At 39.9% G+C, this 26,494-nt stretch overlaps 1 protein-coding gene across 1 annotated transcript in view; it reads left to right on the top strand.

Annotated features, from left to right (window-relative positions):
• The window catches only part of cyth4b (cytohesin 4b), a 31,879-nt gene extending 5,780 nt beyond the window's left edge, over positions 1-26,099 (top strand). The window contains exons 2-13 of the mRNA XM_052140358.1: positions 3,193-3,266; positions 13,574-13,638; positions 15,397-15,463; positions 16,588-16,706; positions 16,832-16,912; positions 17,004-17,116; positions 20,137-20,285; positions 22,102-22,213; positions 22,322-22,398; positions 22,520-22,591; positions 24,424-24,578; positions 25,099-26,099. Coding sequence (XP_051996318.1) covers positions 3,193-3,266; positions 13,574-13,638; positions 15,397-15,463; positions 16,588-16,706; positions 16,832-16,912; positions 17,004-17,116; positions 20,137-20,285; positions 22,102-22,213; positions 22,322-22,398; positions 22,520-22,591; positions 24,424-24,578; positions 25,099-25,180 — 1,166 coding nt within the window. The 3' untranslated portion in view covers positions 25,181-26,099. The remainder of the gene's footprint in view (positions 1-3,192; positions 3,267-13,573; positions 13,639-15,396; positions 15,464-16,587; positions 16,707-16,831; positions 16,913-17,003; positions 17,117-20,136; positions 20,286-22,101; positions 22,214-22,321; positions 22,399-22,519; positions 22,592-24,423; positions 24,579-25,098) is intronic.
• Positions 26,100-26,494: the final 395 nt, after the last annotated feature.

The following is a 26,494-nucleotide window of genomic DNA, read 5'->3' as shown; positions in this document are numbered from 1 at the left end:
CCCCTTTCGAACCACTTCAATCCGTGGATTTGAAATACCTTTCACTCAAAACCGCTTTTCTGACTGCCCTGTCATCAGTCAAACGTGTGGGAGACCTTCACGCGCTGTCTGTCAGCGCTGCGTGTCTTGAGTTTGGACCAAGTGACTCCAAGGTCATTTTAAAGCCTAGACACGGCTATGTTCCCAAGGTGATCGGTACTCCTTTCAGAGCACAGGTCATTTCCCTATCGGCGCTGCCAGCACCGGATAGCGAACGCGACGCCAATCTCCTTTGCCCGGTCAGAGCACTGAGATTGTATACTGCACGCTCCGCTGCTTTCAGACGCTCCGAGCAGCTTTTCGTTTCGTTCGGAGGGCGCACCAAAGGTCTCGCCGCCTCGAAACAGACACTATCTAGATGGATAGTGGACGCTATTGCTGCTGCATACGCGTCAAAAGACCTGCCATGCCCGTTGGGCATTAGGGCTCACTCCACTAGAGGCATGGCATCCTCGTGGGCATGGTCCAGCGGAATTTCCATTCACGACATATGTGTGGCAGCGGGATGGACTTCCCCTCCACCTTTGTCAGATTTTACAATATGGAAGTGCCCGCTCTGCAGGCAAAACTACTAGCGGTTTAATACGCTACAGCTCCCCTGGTGAGCTGCACTGATGGGACACATTCCACACAGACCGGCACCGCCGCTCTGTCGTTCCCGTCCTACTATGTGCTTATGTATTACACAATCAATGACCCGCATTCTTGCCGGCCAAATATTATTTCCCCACTCATAAGGGCTCCCCGGGTCCCCCTTAATTCCCTGGGGCTTATACAGTGGATGCTTGGCGCGCACGGCGTTGACAATGGGTTCCCGTAGCGTAAGCTAGCTTACGCAATACGAGAGAACCTCTCGTAAGAGAACGTATCGGTTACCTAACGTAACCTCGGTTCTCTCTAGATGAGGGAACGAGTATTGCGTAGCCGGCCGTCGTTCGCGCCACGCGCGACTTTTCGCTTCAGTCAATGAAAACCAGGGTTCCAGCCTACGAACTACGCTTATATGCACTCTAGTCACGCCCTTTTGGCGGGCTTTGATGCAGTGAGCGCGCGGACGCCTCTCATTGGATGCGAGTTCGCCCAAGCTCGTCTATAGGCTGCAGCAGTTGCCGCAGAGCAACCTATGAGCTCGCTAGCTAGCCCGCTCAAGGTCTGCAGCTGCCGCACTGCGTTGACAATGGATACAAAAATTAAGGATAATTTTTTGGCTTCAATATCTCAGAAAAGATGAATCTTTCCGTAGCGTAAGCTAGCTTACGCAATACTCGTTCCCTCATCTAGAGAGAACCGAGGTTACGTTAGGTAACCGATACGTTCTTTAGAATGGGAACACACAAGACAACACAGACATTTAGTTGAAATGCAAGTTCTGAAACCATGTCAGTTTTTCATTATGATATAAACTTGTAAAACAACTCAAATTCACTTTAATTAATTTTACTTTTGTTGGCATCACTGTTCATCTGTGATCATCCCTGTAGTTTTCAGTCTATTTGCTGAAACGTTCACCCTTAAATGCGAGTCGTGTCATCAGCATTAATACGTTTATTGCACTTTTTTCAGAAAGTTACAGTTCTGAAAACTCAAATGAATTTAAAAGAATTATTGTGACAAGAGTGTGTATGTTGTTCATGATATAATACAACACATTATAAAACAATATTTTGAAAATAGGTTATTTTCTGTTGATTAATTATTTGATTAATCAAATGAGAATGCCAAATTTTATTTCCTGTATTTTAAAACATTATTCCACATCATGCCAAATGTTGTCCTTAAACAATGTGCAAATTGAAGGCAACAAAAAATGAAAATGCTAAAGTTTGCAATATAAATGTTAATATAAATAGAAGAAATAAAATAGAAAGACAATTTAAATCACAAAATAAAATGATCATAAACCAAACAATATTTTATTGTGGTGCTCCATTTGTTCACCCCATGAATATTTTTTTAATTGTTATTTTTATACACTTTTTTGGCCTATTTGAAGTAATAATTACTTGCTTGCTGTTGTTTTGCAAAATGGGAATTGAGACTTGCATGACTTTGAGTTTATAATATTTACAAATAAGAATAAATCAGTCAAATGTAAGTTATGTGATGGGTTTAAACATCTCTCAAGCACATTAAACAGCAGAAGGAATCTGTTAAAGCACCTGACATCCCACAGAAAACTATGAGCTTATTAAACGTTTTATAAAGTGCTTGGGTAGGGCTCTTTTCAGATGCAGCTCTTTACCATTTTTGAAATATCGTTTTTTTCCCATCAAAAAGGTTTTTACTACTCTAAACTGATGGAGGTTGCCGTGCAATTAGAAAAATATATATATTCATGGATTTAATTCTGCTTAACTATGAAAAACATTTGCCCAAATTCCATTATCATAAGTCCAACACATTCATTCTTTGTTGTAGAGTGTGTTGTCTCCATGGAATACAGTCATGGTGCTCCTCTTAACTAGGTTAAGAGACCTCTCCAGTACTCTTAAACAATTTAGGAGCTGAGATCAAGTCTTAACGCTTATGAACCTTTATGAATCACACTTATTCTTAAAATTTGGAATAAAGTAAAAATACATAATTCTTAGAATCTTTACGCACTAAAGACAAAAATGTTCACTGATCACCTGAAACACATCGTACTACCAGCTGCAAACAGGGCCAATTACACAAATGTGTTTACAGTGTGTGAGCAGGGCGAATCTCTATGTTTCTGTTCTATACTCTTCGATTATTGCGGCCTGTATGGATACACATGGCTGAAGAGATATGACACACACACACACACACACACATACACACACACACTCAGTGGCCCCTCACAGCAACAGATTTCCTGTTTCTTAAAGCAGAACACAAGTGTATATCGTCAACTGTGAAATAGACTGTTCTAGTTTTGTTACAGATAAAAAATGAAGACAGATATATCGTGGTAAATGTTATGCTGATAAATGGGATTATGACTGCAATTGTTCAGTTCAGGATCAGATCTGCTCGTGTCAAACCAATGGAGTGAAATCTGTGACAACTTGCCCCAGTTTGACTTTGCTGGTTTCCACTTTATAAAAGCACACACATAGAGTGTTTAAAAATATACAACTGGTGTGTGTTTGACGTGTCACTGTTCGTGTGTGTTGTTGTTTTCTATAGATTTAACAGCAGAAGAACAGATGGAGATTAAACATCTAAAGAAGCACAAACAGATACTGCTTGAGGACATTGAGGTGAGTGACATCATCATCAGTTAACTTTCTATTGCGTTCAGGTAATGTTTTACCCTGGGAGAGTTAAACAATAATTTTTAAATACCACATTGACTTTGTCACGACTAAATAAATTATTATAATTTTATTATTATTATAATAAAATTATTATAATTTTTTTATATATATATTTTTATAAGAGATATAACCAAATAAATTGTTACATTGATTGCCTTCACAGATCAATTTAGCATGCACATCAACTGTGGCTTTACACATTATATAATGTAGATTTTTTTGTACATCTATGAATTAGAAGTTCCCCTTCTGTCACTCACTCGATGTTGTGTCAATGTAGTGACACTAGGGGTTGCCCTTGGAAGCCCCAGACTCCTCTGATCTTTGAGAAAAGGCCAGTGGGAATTGGCGAGTGGAATTTGCATGCCACTCTCCCGGACATATGGGTATAAAAGGAGCTGGGATGCAACCACTCATTCAGATTTTTTCTTCAGAGCCGAGCTGTTGTGTTCAGCGAGCTGAATTACTCTGCCAATCCATTCACCTCTAAACTCCAGTGAAGCTGTTGGATTTTATGGCGCATTACAGCGGTTCTCCCCCTCTTGCACCTGCGTTGTGCTGAGAAAGCCCCTGGGTGCTTAAGCAGCAAACAAAGAGTATATATTCTTCCTCTAGAAGAACATTGTCCTTCTAAAAGAGCGGCACCTATGAAAGCATCTTTTTCAAGATGCCTTTTTGTTTGTGTATTATTCGTGGTTGCGGTCACTATCTCTCCACTTCTGACGGCCATGATCAATGTCTCACGTGTTTGGGTGGTACCCACATGGAGACATCATTCGTAGATGGTTCATGTCCTCATTGCGAAAAAATGACCCGGCAACATTGTGGTCGCTGCTTTCTTTCGTCAGAGGGAAAGTGACCCCAGCGGCTCCCCTCCTCGGCCCTTCTACCTATGGGTATGAAGCAGAGTCGGTTAGCACTGGGGCTTGTCCACCGGAAAACCCCCCACGGACATTCCCCAGCACGCTCGTATGCCTGCCCGAGAGACTGCGCAGTGGCCTTCGTCGCCCGGAGGGAGAGGTCAGTCGCCGAGCGCAGCTCCTGCATCAATCCCGGGGCGGAATTACCCTCATGCAGCTCTATCAGCACCTTGGCTTGGTGGACTTGCAGGAGAGCCATGGCATGCAGGGCTTGTCCAGGTGGCTTGTCCAGCGAGGACGACGTAAACCTACAGGCCCTGGACGGAGCTTCAGCTGCCTGCACCAGGTGGTGGTGCTCTGCAGGCATAGTTGCAACGTGAGCGCCTTAAAAGTGCCTTCCATGACCTTTTCAACTCCTCGTGCACTTCCGGGAAGAAAGGAACTGTGGCGGGGGGTGGCTGTGAGTGGCGCTGCGGGCCCAGGAACCAATCATCGAGCCGCAAGGGTTCAGGGGAGAGCAGAGGGTTCCACTCTAGCCCGACGCTCGGGGCTGCCTGGGAAAGCATGTCTGTCATTTTGGCATCAGCCTGAGACTGGGTGACCATACCCAAGGGAGGCAGCCAAACTGGATGAGCCAAAAAGCTCATCACCTGTTCGAACAAGAGGTCGAACTAGCCCTGAGATGAGCTGCTGCACTCATCCGGAAGCCTAATCAGCCCAAATCACCCCCAGTGCTAGCAGCGCTGGCCTCATACCCGTAGATAGAAGGACTGAGGTGGGGAGCCGCTGGGGTAGCTTGCTTTCTTACGAAGGCAAGCTGCGACCGCAACGTTGCAATGGTCATGTCCTCGCAGAGAGAAAATGACACATCCACAAAAGATGTCTCTGTGTGAGCAGCGCCCAGACACAAAAGTCAGCGATTGTGGTCGTCGGAAGGTGAAAGATAACGACTGCAACCAGGAATAACACACAAGCGGACAGGCATCTTCCGTGTGTGCCGCTCTTTTAGAATATACTTGTCATTATTCACTGTTGTCTGCCCTGTGTTTTGCCTCTGTCATCTGTTCCCCATGGACTACCCTTCCCATCATCCCCTGCTCTGATCACCTCCAGCTGTTCCCCATTGTTCCTCACCTGTGTTTAATTTTCTCATTAATCTTTGTGTATATAATGCCCTGATTTCTGTTCAGTCTTGGTCAGTTGTTGCATGTGTTTGACCTCCCGTGTTTAACCAGTGCCCTTCGTAGATGTTTGCTCCTGTTTATGTTCTTGTTTCCCATCGTGGATGTTTTATTTTTTCCTGTGTCTACCAGTTATTTGTATTTGTTTATTTTCATTAAAATCCTTAGCTGCACCTAGATCCAGCTCTCTTGACTTCTTCCCAGCGTTACAATACTCTTTTAGGGAAAATACTTTTTTAGAATATATACGTTCAGTTCTGCCTAAGTGCCCAGGGGCGATCTCTGCAGTGCAACAGTGCAGAGGAGGGAGAAAGCTGCTGTAATATGCCATCAGGAATACTGCAGAGGTGAATGGGAAGCCGTGGGAATTCAGCTCAACGAACATCAACCACTCAGCTCCGAAGAGAAAATCTGAATGAGCAGTTTGCACGCCAGCTCCTTTATACCTGTATGTTTGGGGGAGTGGCATGCAAATACCACTCACCAATACTCATTGGCCTTTTATCAAAGATCAGAGGTGTCTCGGGCTCCCAAGAGTGATCCCTAGTGTCACTTCATCAACACAATGTTGAGTGAGTGACAGATATGGAACTGTCAAATACACGCTGCACTTTCAGTGTTCCACCAAACCAAAACCTACAAGTGAAGGTAAACACGTCAAAATGTATGATTATTGTCAGCTGCAGCTCATGCATTTTAAGTCTAAGCCTTCAGTGCGATTCATGCCATTAAGAAAACACAGTTTCACAATGAATAAGACACTTATCATACATTATGTGGCGGTGAACTAATAATACCAATTGAAATTTTAAAAAGACATCCACGCACGAAGGAGGTCTAATACCAACTCTCAAATAATATTTGCAATTTAAATTTAGCTGGCAATACATTATGTTTTGTCAGGATACACGGTTACTTTTCAAAACTTGATCCGACACTGAATGCTCAAGCATCCTAATTTACACTTAGACACACATGTTGCTATAACAATACAAAAAGCACTTACCAACTTGCTTGAAGTGAAAATCAGTCCTCCTTTCCTGTTTAGGCAAGGCAAGGCAAGTTTATTTATATAGCACATTTCATACACAATGGTAATTCAAAGTGCTTTACATAGAAGAGATTAAAATAAGAATAAAAAAATAAGAATAATTGAAAAAGTTTAGAATAAAATAAAATAGAGTACAAACAGTCTGACACACAGTGGCACAGTGCTCATTCAGTAAATGCACAGCTAAACAGATGTGTTTTGAGTCTGGATTTGAATGTGACTAATGTAGGAGCACATCTGATCTCTTCTGGAAGCTGGTTCCAGCTGCGGCTGGCATAATAGCTAAAAGCAGACTCTCCTTGCTTAGAGTGAACCCTTGGTATTTCTAGCTGATGTGATCCTAATGATCTGAGTGATCTGTTGGGTTTATATTCAGTGAGCATATCTGCAATATATTGAGGTCCTAGCCCATTGAGTGATTTATATACCAGTAATAATACTTTAAAATCAATCCTAAATGTAACTGGGAGCCAGTGTAAAGACCTGAGGACTGGTGTGATATGTTCATATTTTCTGGTTCTGCTCAGAATCCTGGCAGCAGCGTTCTGTATGAGCTGCAACTGTCTTATGGTCTTTTTGGGAATGCCAGTGAGGAGTCCATTACAATAATCCACCCTGCTGGTGATGAAAGCATGCACAAGTTTCTCTAGGTCTTGACTGGAAACAAAGCATCTAATTCTTGCAATATTTTTCAGATGATAGTATGCTGATTTAGTTATTGCTTCGACATGACTACTGAAACTAAGGTTTGATTTTTAGTTGTTTGACCCCTAGCGTCAAGGTATGCATTCACCTTGAGAACGTCATCTTTGTTTCCAAACACAATGACTTCAGTTTTGACTTTGTTTAACTGAAGAAAGTTTTGGCAAATCCAACTGTTAACTTCATCAGTGCATTGGCACAGGGAGTCAATGGGGCTGTAATCGTTAGGTGATAGGGCTAAGTATATCTGTGTGTCGTCTGCATAGCTGTGGTAAGCAATTTGGTTCTTTTTCATTATTTGGCTCATTGGGAGCATATACAGGTTGAACAGGAGTGGCGCAAGAATTGAGCCTTGAGGGACTCTGCATGTCATGGACGTCCACTCAGACTTATGGTCTCCTATACTCACATAATAACCTCTCCCTCTCTTCTAAGTATGAGCTGATTGAAGACAACTTTTTCAATGATCTTGCCTATGAAAGGAAGATTTGAGATTGGTCTATAGTTGCTTAATATGGTCTTATCCAGATTGCTCTTTTTCAAGAGGGGCTTGACAACTGCAGTTTTCAGGGAGTTTGGAAAACTCCCAGAGAGAAGTGAAGAGTTTATCACTTCTAGGAGATCTGCTTCTAAACAGTTGAACACACTTTTGAAAAAAGATGTGGGAAGTGCATCAAGGGCGCAGGTTGATGTTTTAAGGTGCTGTACGGTTTCTTCCAAAATTTTGCCATCAATTTCTTTGAAATCAGACATAGTAACTACTTTCTCAGGTTGTGGTTTGATTTGTCTGACCCCAGCACAACTCAAGGATGTGCTGATCACCTTTCTGATATTATTGATTTTTTCAGAGAAGAAAGAAGCAAACTCACTGCACTTGCTGTCTGAGAGCATTTCACTGGGAATCTGGTTTGGGGAGGTTTGTCAGTCTCTCTGCAGTCACAAAAAGAGTGTGTGTGTTGTTTAAGTTGCTGTTTATAATATTCGAGAAGAAAGTCTGTCTAGCTTTGCCTAGTTCCATATTAAAAGCATGGATGCTGTCTTTGTAGATGTTATAATGGACTACAAGTTTTGTCTTCCGCCACATGCGCTCTGCTTTTCTGCATTGTCTTTTCATATTTTGCACTGCTGTTGAGTTTCTCCAAGGTGCTTTTTGTCTGCCACTCTTCTTCCTGACTTTCACAGGAGCAATATCATCAATTACACTTTTAACTTTTGAGTTAAAAGAATCAAGGAGAAAATCAACAGAGTCAGCAGATATACTTGGTGTTAAAGATATAGCCTTCATAAATAGTACACTAGTGTTCTCATTTAAGCATCTCTTCTTGACAGACACAGATCTAGTTTCAATGGCAGGAGAGATCAATATATCAAAGTACAAAATACAGAAATGATCAGACAGTGCTACATCCTTAATAACAATTGATGAAATGTTTAGACCCTTACTGATAAGTAAATCTAGAGTGTGTCCATGATTGTGTGTGGGTCCATGTACATGCTGAGTCAGATCAAAAGTTTTTAAAACAGTTATGATTTCTTTTGTCATACTGTTTTCTGCATTATCTATGTGAATGTTAAAGTCTCCAGCAATGGCAAAACAGTCAAACTCTGAGGTAATTGTTGATAACAGTTCTGTAAAGTCCTCAGCGAAGGCTGGAGTGTATTTTGGAGGCCTGTAAATAATGATAAGTAAAATGCATGGAGCACCTTTTAACACACTACCCAGATATTCGAAAGACGGGTAATTCCCAAATGACATTTGCTTACATTGATAGACATCTTTAAAGAGAGCAGCTAAACCCCCACCTCTCCTACCTTCTCTGCAGACACTCAAAAAAGTAAAGTTAGGAGGGGATGTTTCATTAAGGACTGTTGCACTACAGCTGTCTTCTAGCCAAGTTTCATTTAGAAACATAAAATCCAGGTTGTATGTGCTAATTAAGTCATTGACTAGAAGTGATTTATTTTTAAGTGAGCGGATGTTTAAAAGTGCTAACTTAACAGTTTTTGTCCCCACAGCAATCTTAGTTTGGCGTGTAATAGGCACCAGATTAGATGGGTTTGCTGTACGGCTTTTGAAGGCCTTAGACTTTCTATGATGTAATCGAACAGCAATAGAGAAAGATACAGGCACACTGGGTTCCCGCTTGTTTTGTAAACATTTGAGAAAGTTACTGTTATCATAGCAGGGACCCAACACATATCACTGAGAGCTGGTATCAGTTGTTTTTGGTTCACCTCGAGCAGATGGAGGAGGGTGTGAGCCGTGGCGTTGTGGCAGAGGTCGAAGAGCTCTCACAGGAGGAGGGGGAGTGCGAGCTGGGCCCGCAGGTGCTTGAGGGGCCTGACGTTTTTTGCTTGATATCTGGGGGCTTGCAGCAAAAGAGTGGGATAATTTGGTTCCAGCATACACCAGTTCTTCCATTTTCTCTGAGAAACACAGATGTGGAGATGCTGGAGAGAGGGAGTTCTGACTGCTCTTTATGAATATCATTCTTCCCCACATGAATGATGAGTCGATTTGAAGTCTTATGTTTCATCAGAATGTTCTGAATTTCCCTGTTTACATCCAAGGTTGTTGCTTGTGGAAGGCTGCATGTAGTTGTATCCCTGCTGCTAATGTTTCTGATTATGGAGTCACCCACTATCAGAGTCCTGGGCCCGGCTGCGCTCTGTGCTGAATGCCGCTGTCTGCTCGACCTTGAGTGCCAGTTCACATCAGTGTTAGCTACTGACTGATTCAGTCTGTGTTCGATCACATTCATCACGTTTGGGGATTCCTCATTCATTAATACTTCAAATCTGTTCTCAAGATGTATAGGCGGTGGTAGGAAACCAGTGTTTGCAATCCTTGTCAGAGCCGTATCTGGGGTAGAGGATGCTACTGCGGCAATATGAGATGCTCATGACAATCTGATGTTTCGAGTGCCTTTTGTCTCGCTCCCTGTTTTTGCCATCGATTTGTAAGTCGATCGGCTTGTTTCTCTACACTCAGTATGGCCTGTCGAGGAGCACTAGATTCATGGGACTCACCGGCTGTATGCTGAGGGCGTCCATGACGAAGCTCTGTTGTGTGTTCCGTCTGGTTTGGTGGTCCTGTAAATAACTTTGTTTCAAGAACTGCAATCCTTTGTAAAAGTCTGTGGCAGTTAGTGCAGCAAGTAGATTCCAGAAGAGGCATTTTCTCTTATCCTTTTGAATGTAGGCAGTTGTGTTTTCCCTTCCCTGGAATGAAAACTTTCAGTGGGAGGCTGGTAGGATAAAAGAATTCTGCTTTTTTTTTTTTTGCAGTAGTCCAAGCTTTTGAGCACTGTGCTGATTTGTTTAAGTTAAAATTAGTTAAAATTAGTTGATAAAAGGAGATAAAATATGAAAATATAAAAGCTTTTGTTATATATATAACAAAAAATTTTCAGATAATAAAAATGCATTACATTCTTGTAGCAGAAGAGTTAATCATTGATAAGACAATACAAAAATCGGCTTTAGAATACAATGTATGGTTTACTACCATATTATTGATCATAAGTCAATCATTGGCATACAGTTCACAGCAATCCATTTCACAAGTGAATTTGTCAATCAGTTGGAGATTTATTATGAGGGCTTATTTAAGAGCCCGTCAATCTACACCTGTGTCAGACATGCTTGTGTAGCGTCTCGGGTGTGTTGCATCATAAACATAAAATGTTTAGTTCACTGTTTCAAGTTAAATATAGTTTAATACATCTTGAGATCCCTTAGTTCGCATTTGCACTCCTTCAAGTGTTTTGAATGCAAGAATGTAATGCATGTTTGCGTTGTTCTGCCTACTGACGTGTTTTCTTCACTGTATAAACTGTACGTTGCTCATACAGCTGAACTTTCACTTACTGCCCTCTGGAGTAAACAGGTGGTACTACAAGCATGCATTTCTCAGGAATCTTCCTTACTATGGTACATTTTTTTAAAGCGTTATTTTTGTCAAATTTATCGCTATATATATATATATATATATATATATATATATATATATATATATATATATATATATATATATATATATATATAGACACACACACTGGTGGCCAAAAGGATGGAAATTGTTACTTTATTTCACCAAAGTGGCATTCAGCTGATCACAAAGTATTTTCAGGACATTACTGATGTAAAAAACATCACCTTCACTATTTGAAAAAAGTCATTTTTGATCAATGAAGCTTAACATTGTCTTTGTCTTTGTTTTTGAGTTGCCACAGTATGCAATAGACTGACATGTCTTAAGGTCAATATTAGGTCAAAAATGGCAAAAAAGAAACAGCTTTCTCTAGAAACTCATCAGTCAATCATCGTTTTGAGGACACTACAGTCTTCAAAGACAAAAGATAACTGGCTCTAACAGGGACAGAAAGAGATGTGGAAGGCCAGATGTACAACTAAACAAGAGTATAAGTACATCAGAGTCTTTAGTTTGAATTCTACCCACTCAACAGCGGTTTCATGTACAACAATAAAGAGAAAACTGAGGGGTACAGGCCTTATGGGAAGGCACTTGTGGGATCCCTTGTGGTACCAGCTAGACTGTAAGGTGCGTGAGAAGTGCCCAACAAGACAAAGCCACATCAAAGGCAAGTGCTACAGGAAGCGTGGGGTGAAATGTCACCTGGGCATCTGGACAAACTGACATCTAGAATGCCAAGGATCTGCAAAGCTGTCATTGCTACACATGGAGGATGTAGTTGAATGCCACTTTGGTGAATAAAAATACCAATTTCTTTCCATAAGAGCAAAATCTGTACAGTATTCCAAACTTTTGGCCACCGGTGTGTGTGTGTGTGTATGTGTGTGTGTATATATATATATATATATATATATATATATATATATATATATATATATATATATATATTATTGTTCTTGTGTTAATTTAGTTAAAAACTGTGGAAAACATGCCTTCATTATATTTAGATTTTTATGTCATTCATTATATTTTGAATCTAACTGACTACAATGACCGTTTCCTTGAAATGATGGTTGCTATGATAAAAAAAAACACACAAAAAAACACTTTTAATGCTATTTCGCAAATTCATAATCACTGAATATTGTCTATAAACTTAAAAATATTGATATATATATATATATATATATATATATATAATTATAGTGTTAATGTAGCATCACGCAAGAACAAACCTGCAGTGGAACTTTCGGTCTTAGTATAAGGACCACCCATTGATGTGTATTTGCATTGAGCACAGCTATTAAAGAAATAAATATGCAGTGTAATATCAGGGTTTACATATGATACATTCCTGATATTCAATAGGCTATTCATCTAATCTAAAGCATTGCAATCACAACTGCATTATGTCTAACTATTAATGACCAACTGGACTTGATTGTTATCTAAAATAAATTTGAGAGATTTAAAATATTTAAAAGTTTTAAAATGTTTCTGAAAGTGAACTCAGCATTGGACAAATAGTTCTGATAGTTTATAGTATTGAAAAAAAGTGTAGAACATTCTGAGAATGTCATTCAGCTGACTTTTTGGTTTCCAAACCAGTTTTTGTGACATTTGAAGTATCAACATAGAGTTTATGCGCTAGAGTTAAATGGAAACATATTATGTCGACACTTGTTAAATTTTAGCGAAAATTTGCTTGTCTATCAGCTATATCGTTACACTTTTTGTTGCAAAAAACTCTTGGGTGGAAACGTAGTTTATAAAACACAATGCAAGTGTTTCGAGATGCATTTATAAAAAATAATTTTTTATTTTATTTACGTGGTGTCTTATAATGTAGTGATTCTGCGTGAGACAGTTTAAAGTTTCAGCTCAACAGTCAAAGACATCCGTCCAGCGTGTGTTAACACTATATACAGCGCAGACGCACAAAAAAGCATGTTTGAATAGCCCCTAACTTGTGCTATATACATGAAAAATTTACAGAAACCCAGCCGGAAAACTCGACAGTTTGTCAAAACTCCTCGAGTTCGGGTCGGGTTGAAGACTTCTGTTGGACATGTAGAATAACTGAATAGTGATGTTGGTATTCAAATATTGGTGCGTCGAATGGTTGACCGAATGTCGACTATTGGTGTACATCCCTAGGTTGGAAAGACAGACAACTCTAACTATTTCTGCCATTTCAGTAGGTCACATGTTAATTTAATCCTTGAATAGAGGTGAAAATAAAAAGATATGGCTGTAATGGAGAGCTCAAGATTCCATCCCGAACTTTAAATACTAAAACATTTTGGAATAAATAGACGTAAGGAAGAATTTTCTAAAGAGTGAGGTATGCCTGTTGTGATTGGTTGGAATAAATGAATATGCTCCTCTGAACATTGTTTGCCAGAAGTATTAAGAGGATTATGGGTAGTATGCATTCTGAACTCATGCTGACAAATATGTAGTGTGAATTGTATTGTTACATTATGGTGATGTTTGGCTGTCAAATGTTTTTCTTGCAGAAACTGAAGAATCAGATTGAAAATGTAATGGCAGATATTCAGGATTTCAAGTCTGCAGAGGACAAGTGAGTACAATTATCCATTGATCTCTCTGTCAATTTAATTTCAGAGAACTTTATTGATATGATTGTGTTTACATACATTATTGCCAAAGTATCAATACACACAAACGAAAAATTACAATAAAAAATGATGTGCCACGTAATGGTAATAGACGTACATGCTTGTCTATTGATGATAGAAACTGATGCTTCATGAAGATTGTGCAACTGTGTTTACATCAGAAAGTGTTCGTGTTTAGTGAACATAATTCTGAGTGAAGTAATATATTCAAAAAGTCAAGGCCCCTGCACACTTCCTTTGAAATCGAAGCAAGAACGGCTGTGATGTAATTTAAAAAAAAATCTGGCCAAAAGGGAGGTGTTTTTGAGTTATTTTCGGTATTTTTTAAAAGCTCGCCAAGGCAAACTTTTAGGAAAATGTTAACACTTTCTTAATGGCATTGGTCCACTTCATCAGTAGGTGGGACCAGGAGCTCCACCTACCTTGAGGCAGACATCTATTTCCCGTTCAATCAGTTAAGATCAGTCAACATAAACATGCAGAATTATTAGAGAGCTTGTGCAAACTTACTTACATCTGTATGTTCGTTTGGACAGAGACATTTTCCAAGAACACACAAATTGATTTTTTTTTGTTTGCTTAGTCTACAAAAGGAATCAAATCTACTCAAATACTCTTAAGTGTCAATTCACTCTGTTGTTTGATATGCTGCTTCAGTTATGTGCCATCTGCAGCTGAAAGGCATTCACACATCTGTTCAAAGATATGACATTAATCATCATTCTTTTCTCTGTATTCTACCCATTAACATTCTTTTATAAACCCATCTTTGTAGTAGTAACAGTGTCATTGTCATATTCCCTGTTCTCTTTTGTTTTTGTGCTTTTATGTTGGAATTCTTGTTTAGTTTCCTGTTTCCTGTGTTAGTTTTGTAGTCCTTGTAATTTTATTTCTTGATTGATTCTCCCTGATTATTTCTCATTCCCTGATTGTTTCCTCAGGTGTTCCTTGTTTTCCTTTTTGTATTTAAGCCCTTGTTTTCCCCATTTTCTTTTTTTTTTGTTGCATCTTTTGTCTATGCTCTGTGTTAGGTTCCCTGTATTTTGCTTTTCCTTTTATTCTGATTTAGCTTGTTTATTTTTCAGTTTAATAAAGCTGCGTGTAGATCCTCATTCCTTGCCTGCCTCGTCACAGTCATCACAAATTACAATATTAGAGTGTAATTGGCACACATTATTGCAGCGCATAGAATGTTAGCACATTAGTGCCATGACAGCAGAATATAAACAAACAATTACACATTATCTGCTGCAAATACTATTTATTAATTAAAAGCATCATCTAGTGGTTAAAGCTTATTTGACTGATCTTGTGTGAATTCTATTAATAGAATGAGACAACACATTTTAATTTCATATTAGTTGATGTTTTACATGTATGTAGTCTTGAGCATCCTTATATGTACATGCTCCTCAAAATGCCTCCACAGTGGTGTCTGAATGGTCTCAAACAGTGTGTCAATGCTCAGCTTTTTCAAACTTCTTTTTGGCTTTGAGTGAAGAACAAAGAAGAAATTAATTTTTAGTGGGCTGGGGCCTTAAAACTTTCGGGAGGGAGTTGATTTCACTCATTGATTTAAAATTTTCTTTTCTTTATACTAACCAAAAATGTGAATTAGGAAAGTGAATTTTGAGTTCATGTTGGCTGTAAGTGTCTTTTTAAACTGGTGCATTGTTATTTATGAGTCGCTCTTTTTGCAGTAAAATATTGGAGAGAGAAAAACGCTTCTGTAGTGGAAAGAAGAAATTCAACATGGAACCTAAAAAGGTGAGAGATGAAGATGAAAGTAAACAATGATAATGATGATGATAATTTCCTCTTAGATGCTTGTTTCCAGTGTCTGATGAAGCATGAGTTGATCTTTCATGACCCCCACTGACACACACAACCTCCACATCTGTGGTCACGGGGACGAGACAGCTGAAGTCCACAAGGACAGATTCAGATTATACACACACAGTGACACCAAACAGTCTGAATGTCATTAATTAGATAACAAAATATATAAGCAAGTGTCATTTATTGGAAAGAAGCACAAGTACATAATTCAAGCTAAACATTTGACAAAAGACATTTGTGCGGTCAGCAATAAATGTAGATTGGAAAATGAATTGTCAGTGTGTTGCTGGAGAATGTGCTGAACTCCACTTGACAGACTGGAGGTGTTTGTTTGGTTGTTTGGTGGGTGTGATAATGTCGATCAGAGAAGATCAGTCACTCTTGGGCCTGCACCTGAAACTCTCTTGGTTTGTCTTGCTCCGAATCTTTGTGGTTTTCTGACAAACAGCAAGAGACGAGAGCGAGCTGCTTGACATTTGTGAGAAAATACACAGAGAGTGTCTTGTGCTTTTATTGGGTGCAGAGGCTTTAAAAGAGAAGTATCTTTACAAAATACAAGTGTTGTGAGAAACCCGGTTAATATCTAGGCTCACAGCTTACCTGAGAATATTGGGTTAAAAAGTTCTTGTTTGCAGGAGTGCTGTCTGTGACATTAGACTTTTGAATTTTGTGAAACGTAGATTAAACTACTTGCAGAAATGACACAAAAACTAGGAAAGATAAGCACAACTCTCATGACGTTCATTAGAAAAGGGAAGCGAGATAAGTCTGAAGGAAAATCTCTAACAATGAAGAGAAGAATTCCACACTGATTTGTTTAACTGAAGAGAGATCTATTGTGAGCTGTTGAAAATGTGGATATGTTGATGTGAGAGTGGCTGTTTCACCTCCGTGACATCATACATTTCTAATCAAGTCATTTTTGTAGTTTAGTTTCTATAAAATTATCTTTTTGTGTTCTGAAAGTGACAGTATGTTTTCATAGTGCCATGAACTATTTGATCTCAAAGATGAAGACATTGAAGATGATTAGGACTGTCTCTATGTTTCAGGGTATCAAGTATCTGGTTGAGAACGATCTTCTTGACTGGAGAGCGGAACCGGTAGCCGAGTTTCTGTATAAAGAGGAAGGACTCAATAAGACAGCCATCGGAGACTTCCTCGGAGAGAGGTGACATAAACATCAGCTGCTTTCACACTGAAATACACTTCACTATGTGTCAAATGTTTGGCTGTTCCTCATCTTGTGATTATTTAAAGCTTGATGTATGTAATTCTGACCTTTGACTTCTGCAGAGAGGAAATGCACCTGCAGATATTAAAAGCATTTGTGGATCTGCACGAGTTTTCAGATCTGAACCTGGTTCAGGCATTACGGTGAGAACACAAGCGCACACATAAATATATCTTTTGTTTCTGTTTACTGTTTCTGATTATCTTTATTTTCTTCTCCTTGTGTGTCCTGCAGACAGTTCTTATGGAGTTTCCGACTGCCTGGTGAAGCTCAAAAAATTGACCGCATGATGGAGGCTTTCGCTACACGTTACTGTAACTGTAACCCTGAAGTCTTCCAGTCAACAGGTTCAAACATCAGTATTCTCTGTCATTACGTTTACTGTATATGATTTAAACTTTCCCTGAACCACCGTAGACACTCATTTTCAGTGAGTGATTTTTAATTGTAATAAACTATTAAGAGCAGTGTGATAGATGATGTCAGATGATGTAGATAAACAGACTTTTTGAACAGGCATTTGCAAAGGTATGGAAGCCAGATCCAGATAAGAGGTAATTGTGAATTTATATCTCACAATTGTGACTTTAACTGCAACAAATAAAGTGACAATTGGTAGAAATAAATGTAACAATTCTGAGATATAAAGTCATGATTCCGAGAAATGAAGTTGCGATTGCAAAAGTGAAGTCGTAATTGGGGAAAAATAGTCTACATTTTGAGAAATAAAGTTGCAATTTAGAGTTTGAATCTCTGTTGGAAACGTGGTTGGGAACGATCACCGCGGGGCCCCCCAAAGCACCACACTGGTGTGACCGCACCGGTCGGACGGTCCTGATTGTGAGATATAAAGTTGCAATAGAGAGAAATAGTTTCAGATGCAAAATATAAAGTCACAACTGAGAGTTTATATCTCGTAATTGCAAAAAATAAAGTCAAATAAAGTCATAACTGGGAGAAATAAAGTGTACATTTTGAGAAATAGTTGCAGCTGGTAGATATACATTTGCAATTGTGAGACATAAAGTCGTGATTCTGAGAAATAAAGCTGCAATTGCAAAAGTATAGTCATAATTGGGAGAAATAAAGGTATAATTCTGATAAAAAACTGCAGTTGCAAGATATAAAGTCACAGTTGTGATATATAAAGTCTGAATTACCTTTTTAAAAATGTTTGTTCTTAGGCATAATCATGGCACCACATAAAGGAGAACATTGAAAATTACATTTTTCTTTATTTTTACAATTGTATTCAAAATTCACAAAAAATTTAAATATATACAATTTGAAGATTTTTTTAAAATTAAATCATCTATCAATTATATATAGCGTGTTGTCATCTATTAACAAGGCTGTGGGTACCAAATCTGTAAATCAGTCAAGTAGGCAGTGTTATTATCAGATGTTTACACCTCAAAATTAGCTGATTAATCGGCCTCGTCAATATAGAGCTGTTCTCTTACAACTCAGTACACTTGACATTGCGTTTGCTAACGCATATGGGTAGTGTCCTTCCATACGGCCTAGTTGAAACCTCTCTACAATAACACCAATATTCTAATATTGGCTATGGTGTTTGAGTTCCGCCATTTAGGGGCGCTATAAAAGCAGGTGCGCAAACAACAGGTCTCAGAATTTTCTTCCTTTAAGACAGTGATTCATCTCTCATCTAGAAACCCTCTACTGCTTCGCCGTCGACTAGACGAGTCGGCGGGCAGGAACGTCATGGCAACGAGAAGACTCTCTGCTCCCTTGCAATGTTCCGGCAAATCAGAGGCACTACTGAGTGAACAAAGAGACTTGCTGCTTTGCCATATAGAAAATCTGGTCTAATGTCAACTGGGCGAAAAGCACACTTTTCCCCAGCCATTAAATCTCCTTTTTAGGAGTTGATGCAAGAGCATTCTTCTGTGTCAGTTAAAGTTCAAACTGAAAAAAACATTATCACTGAAGTAAATTCATTTTCTAGTGTATTGTGGTAATTCGCTACAGTCTGTCTGCTCTAGCACCATGGACAGCGCCAGCCTTCTACCAACAGGATGTTATGCTGGGTCAAATTTTCAGAAAGAAAGTGCTGACCACAAATGCGTCCAACACAGGTTGGGGTGTGGACTCCCCAACCTGTGTTGGGGAGTCAACTTTTACTATTGGCTGTCTTTCTAGCTTTGAGAGCTTTTCATTCCAATATTGTGAATCATCACATTTTGATTCATTTGGACAACACAACAGTAGTGGCGTATATATGTCACCATGTCGTGCTGGCCCACGTATGGCCTGTGAAACACAAGTATGCACTTCCCTCCTTCATTCTGTCATCAGCAAAGTCTGAGTGGACATGGAGTTAAAGTTCTGTTAATTGGGTCAAAATGGCCCAATCTGTCCTGGTTTCTGGAGATGGTAGAAATACTGGACAAGCCTCCATGGGAAATACCGCTGAAGAAAGATCTTCTCTCTTAAACACAAGGCATGGTTTGGCATCCCCAGCCAGACCTGCAGAGTCGCAGTGTAAGATTTGGCCAATTGGTGATAAAGCACGCTCAACTAGAGGCATGGCCTCCTCATGGTTATGGACGAACGGTGTGTCTTTATAAGACATATGTTTTGCAGCTGGATGCTATTCTCAAAACACATTCGCAAAGTTTTACAACCTGAACGTAACATCTTCTCTTCACACGTCCTCACTGTTTAGAGCGCTTGCGATTTTGTTTGCTAAACATATTCTTATGCCCCTCCCTTTAAGTACGGGCTCCCAATAATTTTATACAACCACCTGCATTCAGGCCTTTGTAATTTACCATAAAGTCACAAGCACTTTCATTATCAATAAACTCCCTTACCGACTGGGTTTGTGAAGGGGTTGATTCATACTACATGACTATAGTTCATATACTCATTCTGAGTGCTCCCTCCTGGCCCAACATGAGGGTCACTCACTTGTGCATACTCATGTTGGTTGCCGTCTCGCGGGACTGCGGTGTCATGTTTCCCCTCTGGAAGGTTATGTTGTTTATTGCGGCATGATGTTCCCCATATGCGTTAGCAAAGACAATGTCAATTGTACTGAGTTATGAGGAAATGTCTCAGTTACATACGTAACCTCAGTTAGCTTTGTGTCTAAAAGGGCGGGACTCAAACACCATAACCAATATTAGAATATTGGCTTAATTATTAGTTATTGTAGAGAGTTTTCAACTAGTTCGTGCACAAAGACACTCCCCATATGCATTAGCAAACGCAATGTCTTGTTACCTTCATCTCAGGGAACTTAGGTTACGTATGTAACCGAGACGATTGTATACATTAATAAATTGTTGAAAACTTTTGTGTTGCATGTGTAAATGAATGAATGATTTTGATGAATCCTCAGACACGTGTTACATCCTATCGTTTGCCATCATCATGTTGAATACGAGTCTACACAACCCCAACGTGAAAGATAAAACTACTCTGGAGCGATTCATCAGCATGAACCGAGGAATAAACAATGGTGATGACCTACCTAATGATCTGCTCACGGTGAGCAACCAATCACAGTCAGACCTTGCTGGTCACATGACTCTTGTCAGGAAAAATTTATAAAATTGTTGTTGCATGGAAGTTTTTCATTGATCAGTGCATGAGAAAGTATTAACTAGACGGTTCCCAGTCTGTTGCACACTCTACGTTGTGTCGAATGAAGCGACACTAGGGGACTTTCTTTAAGGCCTCGGTTAACTCTGAACTTGAGAAAAGGCCAATGAGAGATTGGCAGACAAATTTGCATGTCCCTCCCCAGACATACGGGTATAAAAGTAGGAAATCGTGCATCTGTTAATTCAGATTTCTTCTTCAGAGCCGAGCGGTTGTGCGATCAGATCACTTCTGGTGCTCACGCGGAAACTTATTATACCGCTTGTCCAGCATCTAGATTGGTTTGCAGTGGCAGACCTGAAGGATACATCATTTCACGTCTCACTTTTGCCTCGGCACAGACCCTTCCTACGGCTCACGTCCAATGGCCCAACATGCTAGTACCAGGTCCTCCCCTTTGGCTCGTACCTGTCCCCTCAAGTCTTCACAAAGGTCGCAGAGGCCGCTTTTGCCCCTCTAAGGTAAGTGGGCATCAGCGTACTTGATTTCCTTGATGACTGGCTGATTCTAGCTCACTCTCGAGAGAGTCTCTGTGGGCCCACAGGGACCAGGTTGTCTAAGGCTTCAGGTGAACTGGGAAAAGAGCAAGCTCTACCCGGTTCAGAGCATCTGTTTTCTCGGCATGGAGTTAGACTTAGTCTCAATGACAGTATGCCTCACAAACAAGCGCACGCAGCTGGTGCTGAACTGCCTAAGTTCGCTCAGACAAGGCACAGCGGTTCCACTGCACCGGTTCCAGATGATCCTGGGGCATATGACATCCTCAGCGGCAGCCGCGCTGCTCGGGTTGATGCATATGAGACCGCTTCAGCACTGGCTTCAGACTCGAGTCCCGAGATGGGCATGGCGCCGCGGCACATACCGTGTGTTCATCACCCCTGCTTGCCGCCAGACTTTCAACCCCTGGATAGACCTCTGTTTTCTGCAGACAGGAGTCCCCCTACAGCAGGTGTCCCGACACAACATTGAGAGAGAAAAGCCGCGGCTGGCATGTCCTGCTCCCATGCTTCGGGATGCCAGTAACCTAAAAAGTTTATGACGTTTTTTATGGGGCGTTGGGGAAGGGTATGTGCAGTCTGACGCAGGTGTGGGCAGGCAGTTGCGTGCCAAAGCAACAGGCTGCGTCAGCTCACGTACACGATTCAACGCATGGCATGATTGAATAGGGACCCCTAGTGTCGCTTCATTCAACAAAACGTTGATTGAGCGACAGACGGGGAATGTCTAGGTTACTGTTGTAACCTCCGTTCCCTGATGGAGGGAACAAGATTTTGTGTCCCCCCGGCCACGACGCTGAACTGTAAAGGCCGAACCTTATTCTCGGCTACTTATACTCGGCTAAACCTGAATGATCAGATGCACTATTCCCTCCGTTTATATCCGTATGTCCGGGGGAGGGACATGCAAATTCTGTCTTTTCTCACGTTCAGAGGTAACCGAGGCCTTCAAGAAAGTCCCCTAGTGTCGCTTCATTTGACTCAACGTCTCGTTCCCTCCATAAGGGAACGGAGGTTACAACAGTAACCTAGACGTTTAAGGTAATAACTGTACATTTTCACTTTTACAGTGTTGAAGTGTAATTGAAAGTGTGATATCACTGTTTCATCAGATAATAAATATGCAGCAACGAATGCAGGTGTGTGATTATTCACTGCAGTGTAACACGTGACATATTTTGATGAAAATGTGTTTTTCTTGTCAGAATCTGTATAACAGCATACGAAATGAACCCTTCAAAATCCCAGAGGATGATGGGAATGATCTTACACACACGTTCTTCAACCCTGACCGGGAGGGCTGGCTGCTCAAGCTGGGTAAAACGGCATATTTAATCTAATCTGAGATTATCTGAGAAGTGAAATTAACTTCAGCAGCACTGTACAGTTGAACTTCATTTATAAAGACTTAATTTGTGTTGGCAGGCGGTCGTGTGAAGACGTGGAAGAGACGCTGGTTTATTCTCACTGATAACTGCCTGTATTATTTCGAATTCACCACAGTAAATTCCACCACATCTCTCTTACTCTCAGTTGCTCACTTTTTAAATGTGAAGTGTTTTAATATGAATTGTAGAATTGAGATGATTGTGATTTGTGTTTGTGTCTGTGTGTGTGTGTTAGGACAAAGAGCCACGCGGGATTATTCCGCTGGAGAATCTGTGTGTGCGGGAAGTGTTTTATCCCAGAAAACCGGTGAGACACATGTAAATTCAGCTCTGGTCCAAATCATAGTGAGCTGCCTACCTAGACATTATATTAAGGCATCATATACATTCCTGATGTGAAAGTGTAACCAAAAGGTAGAGAGCAACATTATGCTGCCTTGTAAAGTTTTGGGACGCACCTTCAGAATACAGTGTACAAAATCAAGCCAAGATGGCGGTTGGCGAGAGAGAAATGCTTATTAAAAAAGAGAAACACTTTACAAAACAGTTCCGTTTGTTAACCTTACCTTATTTAACATAATAATTTACAGTTATTGGTTCTTCATTCAGGAGCGGGTTTGGTTATTAGCAATAAATAATAATTATCAAAGATAATTATGAATTATTCAAATCAATAGTACATTGATTAGAATCAATATTAGCTTATTAATACTTCAAATCTATTTTCAAAGATCATTATTAATTATTAAATCAATAGAACATTGATTCGAATCAACATTAGCTTATTAATCCTTTAAATCAACAATCATCAAAGATAACTATCAATTATCAAAACCAATAGAATATTAATAAGGATTAATATTGCTGGGGCACCACCCTGGAATCAGGGACTAATAACCAGACAGTATAACAGTTTCAATATAGGATTGTTCTCTTAGGAAAGTCGTCGTCCAGAGAACATCGACATTCAAAAGGAAAACAGACAGTAACATGATTAGATATGGTAACAAATAAGCCTATAATACATGAAAGGAGGGTAGAGATAGAGATGGAGAGTGTGTGTGTGTGTGTGTGTGTGTGTGTGTGTGTGTGTGTGTGTGTGTGTGTGTGTGTGCCTGTGTGCGTGTGCGCGTGTGCACGCGTATATGGAAAGGAGTGCACAAAATGGCAGATATGGCTCTCGTGGAGAGTGTCACGTGAGGTTTCCGGCCAGAGAATGTGGCCACGAATGTGGGTGTAGAGACTGGTTAATCTACCCGCTTAACACGTATCTCCGCTGATACGATAACTTAGGGACAAAGCTGGGCTCTACCGCCAAGTTATCTGTTCGCCAAATGTGTGTGCGGGTATATTTGTGAGGGGATGTGTGTGTTTGTGTGTGTGTGTGTGTGCAAAACAAGATAGTGTAGTGATAGACAAGTTAGTACGAAAGAGAAAGAAAAGGATAGCAGCACCAAAGCAAGTTTAGCGATTGTGGGAGAGATGGCAACCATTCGTTTTATCACTCAGAGACACTGTAATCCGTCCGCCATTGTCGTTGGTTCTTTAATGGATAAACTCATTTTTAAAGTTATATATGTTAACATTAGTTAATGCACTATGAACTAACAATGAACAATTTTATTTTTATTAACTAACTATGGCAGTGCGGAGGGTAGGGCCGGGTCGTGATCCTACGCACCCGGTCCCGTATTAGACTAATTATGCCTCCGTGAGGGTTAAAGGCTGACTGCAGGGGGCCGTGCGGGAGAGAGAGATCGTTTGACTTATCAAACTGCCTACTTCCAGTTTGATAAGTCAGTATTCAATTTACAAACAGAGTATGCGGTTCTAGAGAGCGTTTTTGAGTCTTCCATTTTGGTGGAGAACAAAACGCTGTTCTGGTGTGGCGTAATGTAGCGAAACTAATGCGTTTTCAAAGAAAAATGTATTAGTGTGTACACGGCGTCAGTTTGAGGGTCCATCAAGTTTAGTATACTGGATTAGAGAATATATAGTGGAGAGCAAAGAAGCTCACTGGGTTTTAGAATGAAGCCAGTGTGTCTCTTTTCATATTTTATATAATATTTATGTGATTTATATATAATATATATGTGCTGGTTGACCTGTGACCTCATTCTGACCTGTGTGTGTGTGTAGTATTGTCTGGAGCTATATAACCCTAACAGCAGAGGTCAGAAGATCAAAGCTTGTAAGACGGAGACAGACGGGCGTGTCGTTGAAGGGAAACATCAGTCATACACAATCTGTGCTGCATCAGCTGAAGAGAGAGATGACTGGATTGAATCCATCAGGTCTGAACACAAATTAAAAGGAAAAACATACTCTACGCAAGCACGTCAATGCAGACACGAAATCTCGATTTTGTGCATCGGACTGAACTGCCCATTTTCGAGCAAGTCAGTTAAAGTCAGTTGCACAGATTTTTGAAGGTAACTCTATCGTCCCCTTGAGTACTGAGGTGTGTTCCCACCACAGTTACTCAAGAACGCACATTAAGCATAAGGAATGCGCATTGGCCAAGTGCTTGTATCACGTTCACGTTCTTGTGTAGAGTATATAGAGTTCTTTAGCATTTTCAATGTTTAATCGATAAAATGATCGAAAAACACTTTAAACAACTTTGTACAACCCATTAATGTAAGTCTGTCCCTCACAGCTAGTCAAAAATGAATGACAATACTGCTGGTCCATTTACTTCCATACTTTCCATTCTATTTTAGAATAATATTTATTTATTTTTTATATGTAAGCCCATGTTATGACTGACAATGGACATTTTTATGAATTGTTCTGTATTTTGTGTCTCGGCAGGGCCAGCATTACGAAAGATCCTTTTTATGATCTTGTGTCTGTCCGAAAGAAGAAAGTCATCAACAAAGTTCCAGAGAAGTGAGAGAAGAAAATGACCATCGTACATTAAATAAGTGCATATGAGCATGGTGCTGTTGAGATTTTATGAACTGCAAACTGGGCAGAATGACAAGAATGTCCACATTTATTTATGCATCAATGACTTTTATTTCACAGTCAGTGTTGTTTTTACCATTTGATCAAATGTTGCCCTTTAACTTGTCTACCGACTGATGACACAGTGTTACGATTAAATCTTCAGGAGAACTGTGAATCTTTTGAAACCTGTAAAAATATCAGCCACAAATCAAAAGAAAGAAATAAGGAATTAGGTTTTGCATCAAGAAAATGAAGCCTAGTTAAAAGTTTTGATATTATTTGTATGACAATTAATTTTCCACATAACAAACATTATTTATGGTAAAATATGTATTTGTCCTGGTAGTATTTGTTGCACTGTCTTAAAAATTATTGTTTTACAAAAATGAGAATCATTATGAGATTAATGAAGATTGCAAACAAACTCAAATGTAAAAGTTCTGGGTGCATTACATAATGAGGAATTAGGAATTGTGCTTAATTTAACGGCCCTAAAAATAGGCTTCTTATTTTTGATTTTGGGGTGAAATATGACTTGGATGTGTTTTTATGAGATTCACACACAAACTGTTTTATACCATTTTAAGCAGATAGTTTCTTGTTTTGAATGTAAAATATTTTTGTACATATTTTGGATCATATGAGATTATAGTGATGGTCTTATACATCCATCCATTTTCTATAGCCACTTGTCCAATGTAGGTTTGCGGGAAGTGCTGGAGCCTATCCCAGCAGTCTCGGGCCAAAGGCAGTGAAACACCCTGGACAGGTGTGCAGTCCATCACAGGGCAAAACATACAGACATACACATTCACATTCTCACTATGAATTGTACAGTTGATTTCTTATTTAATAAAGTTATTTGGGACTAAATATCACATGTAATTTTTTGTTCTCTGTTTAAGAACATCAGTGTTCAGTATCAAACACAATGATGCAACAGGAGAATCAATAATATGATAAACTTGAAGAAACTTCATTCTGGCACTTCCGACAGAAAGTATCATTGTTAACTCACACCCGCACACACACATGGGTTGATGGTTTAGCACTTGTTTTGTCTGTTGATCATGCTATCACACTAACAGCTCATTTCTCCTGCATGTCTATTTGTCTTTATATTAAAACAAATCAGTAGAGCTCCCCTGATGGATGCGATCACTGATACGTCACACAAAGAAATCGTATTATTTAAGGAGACTTGGAATATAGTGCACAAGATGTGACAGATTCCAATGTTTGTTTTACTGTGGTTTAT

Source organism: Xyrauchen texanus, chromosome 13 (genome assembly GCF_025860055.1).
Source record: "Xyrauchen texanus isolate HMW12.3.18 chromosome 13, RBS_HiC_50CHRs, whole genome shotgun sequence".
Lineage (NCBI taxonomy): Eukaryota > Metazoa > Chordata > Actinopteri > Cypriniformes > Catostomidae > Xyrauchen > Xyrauchen texanus.
Note: the sequence above shows the minus strand (reverse complement) of the source record. Positions and strands in the feature narration are given on the sequence as shown.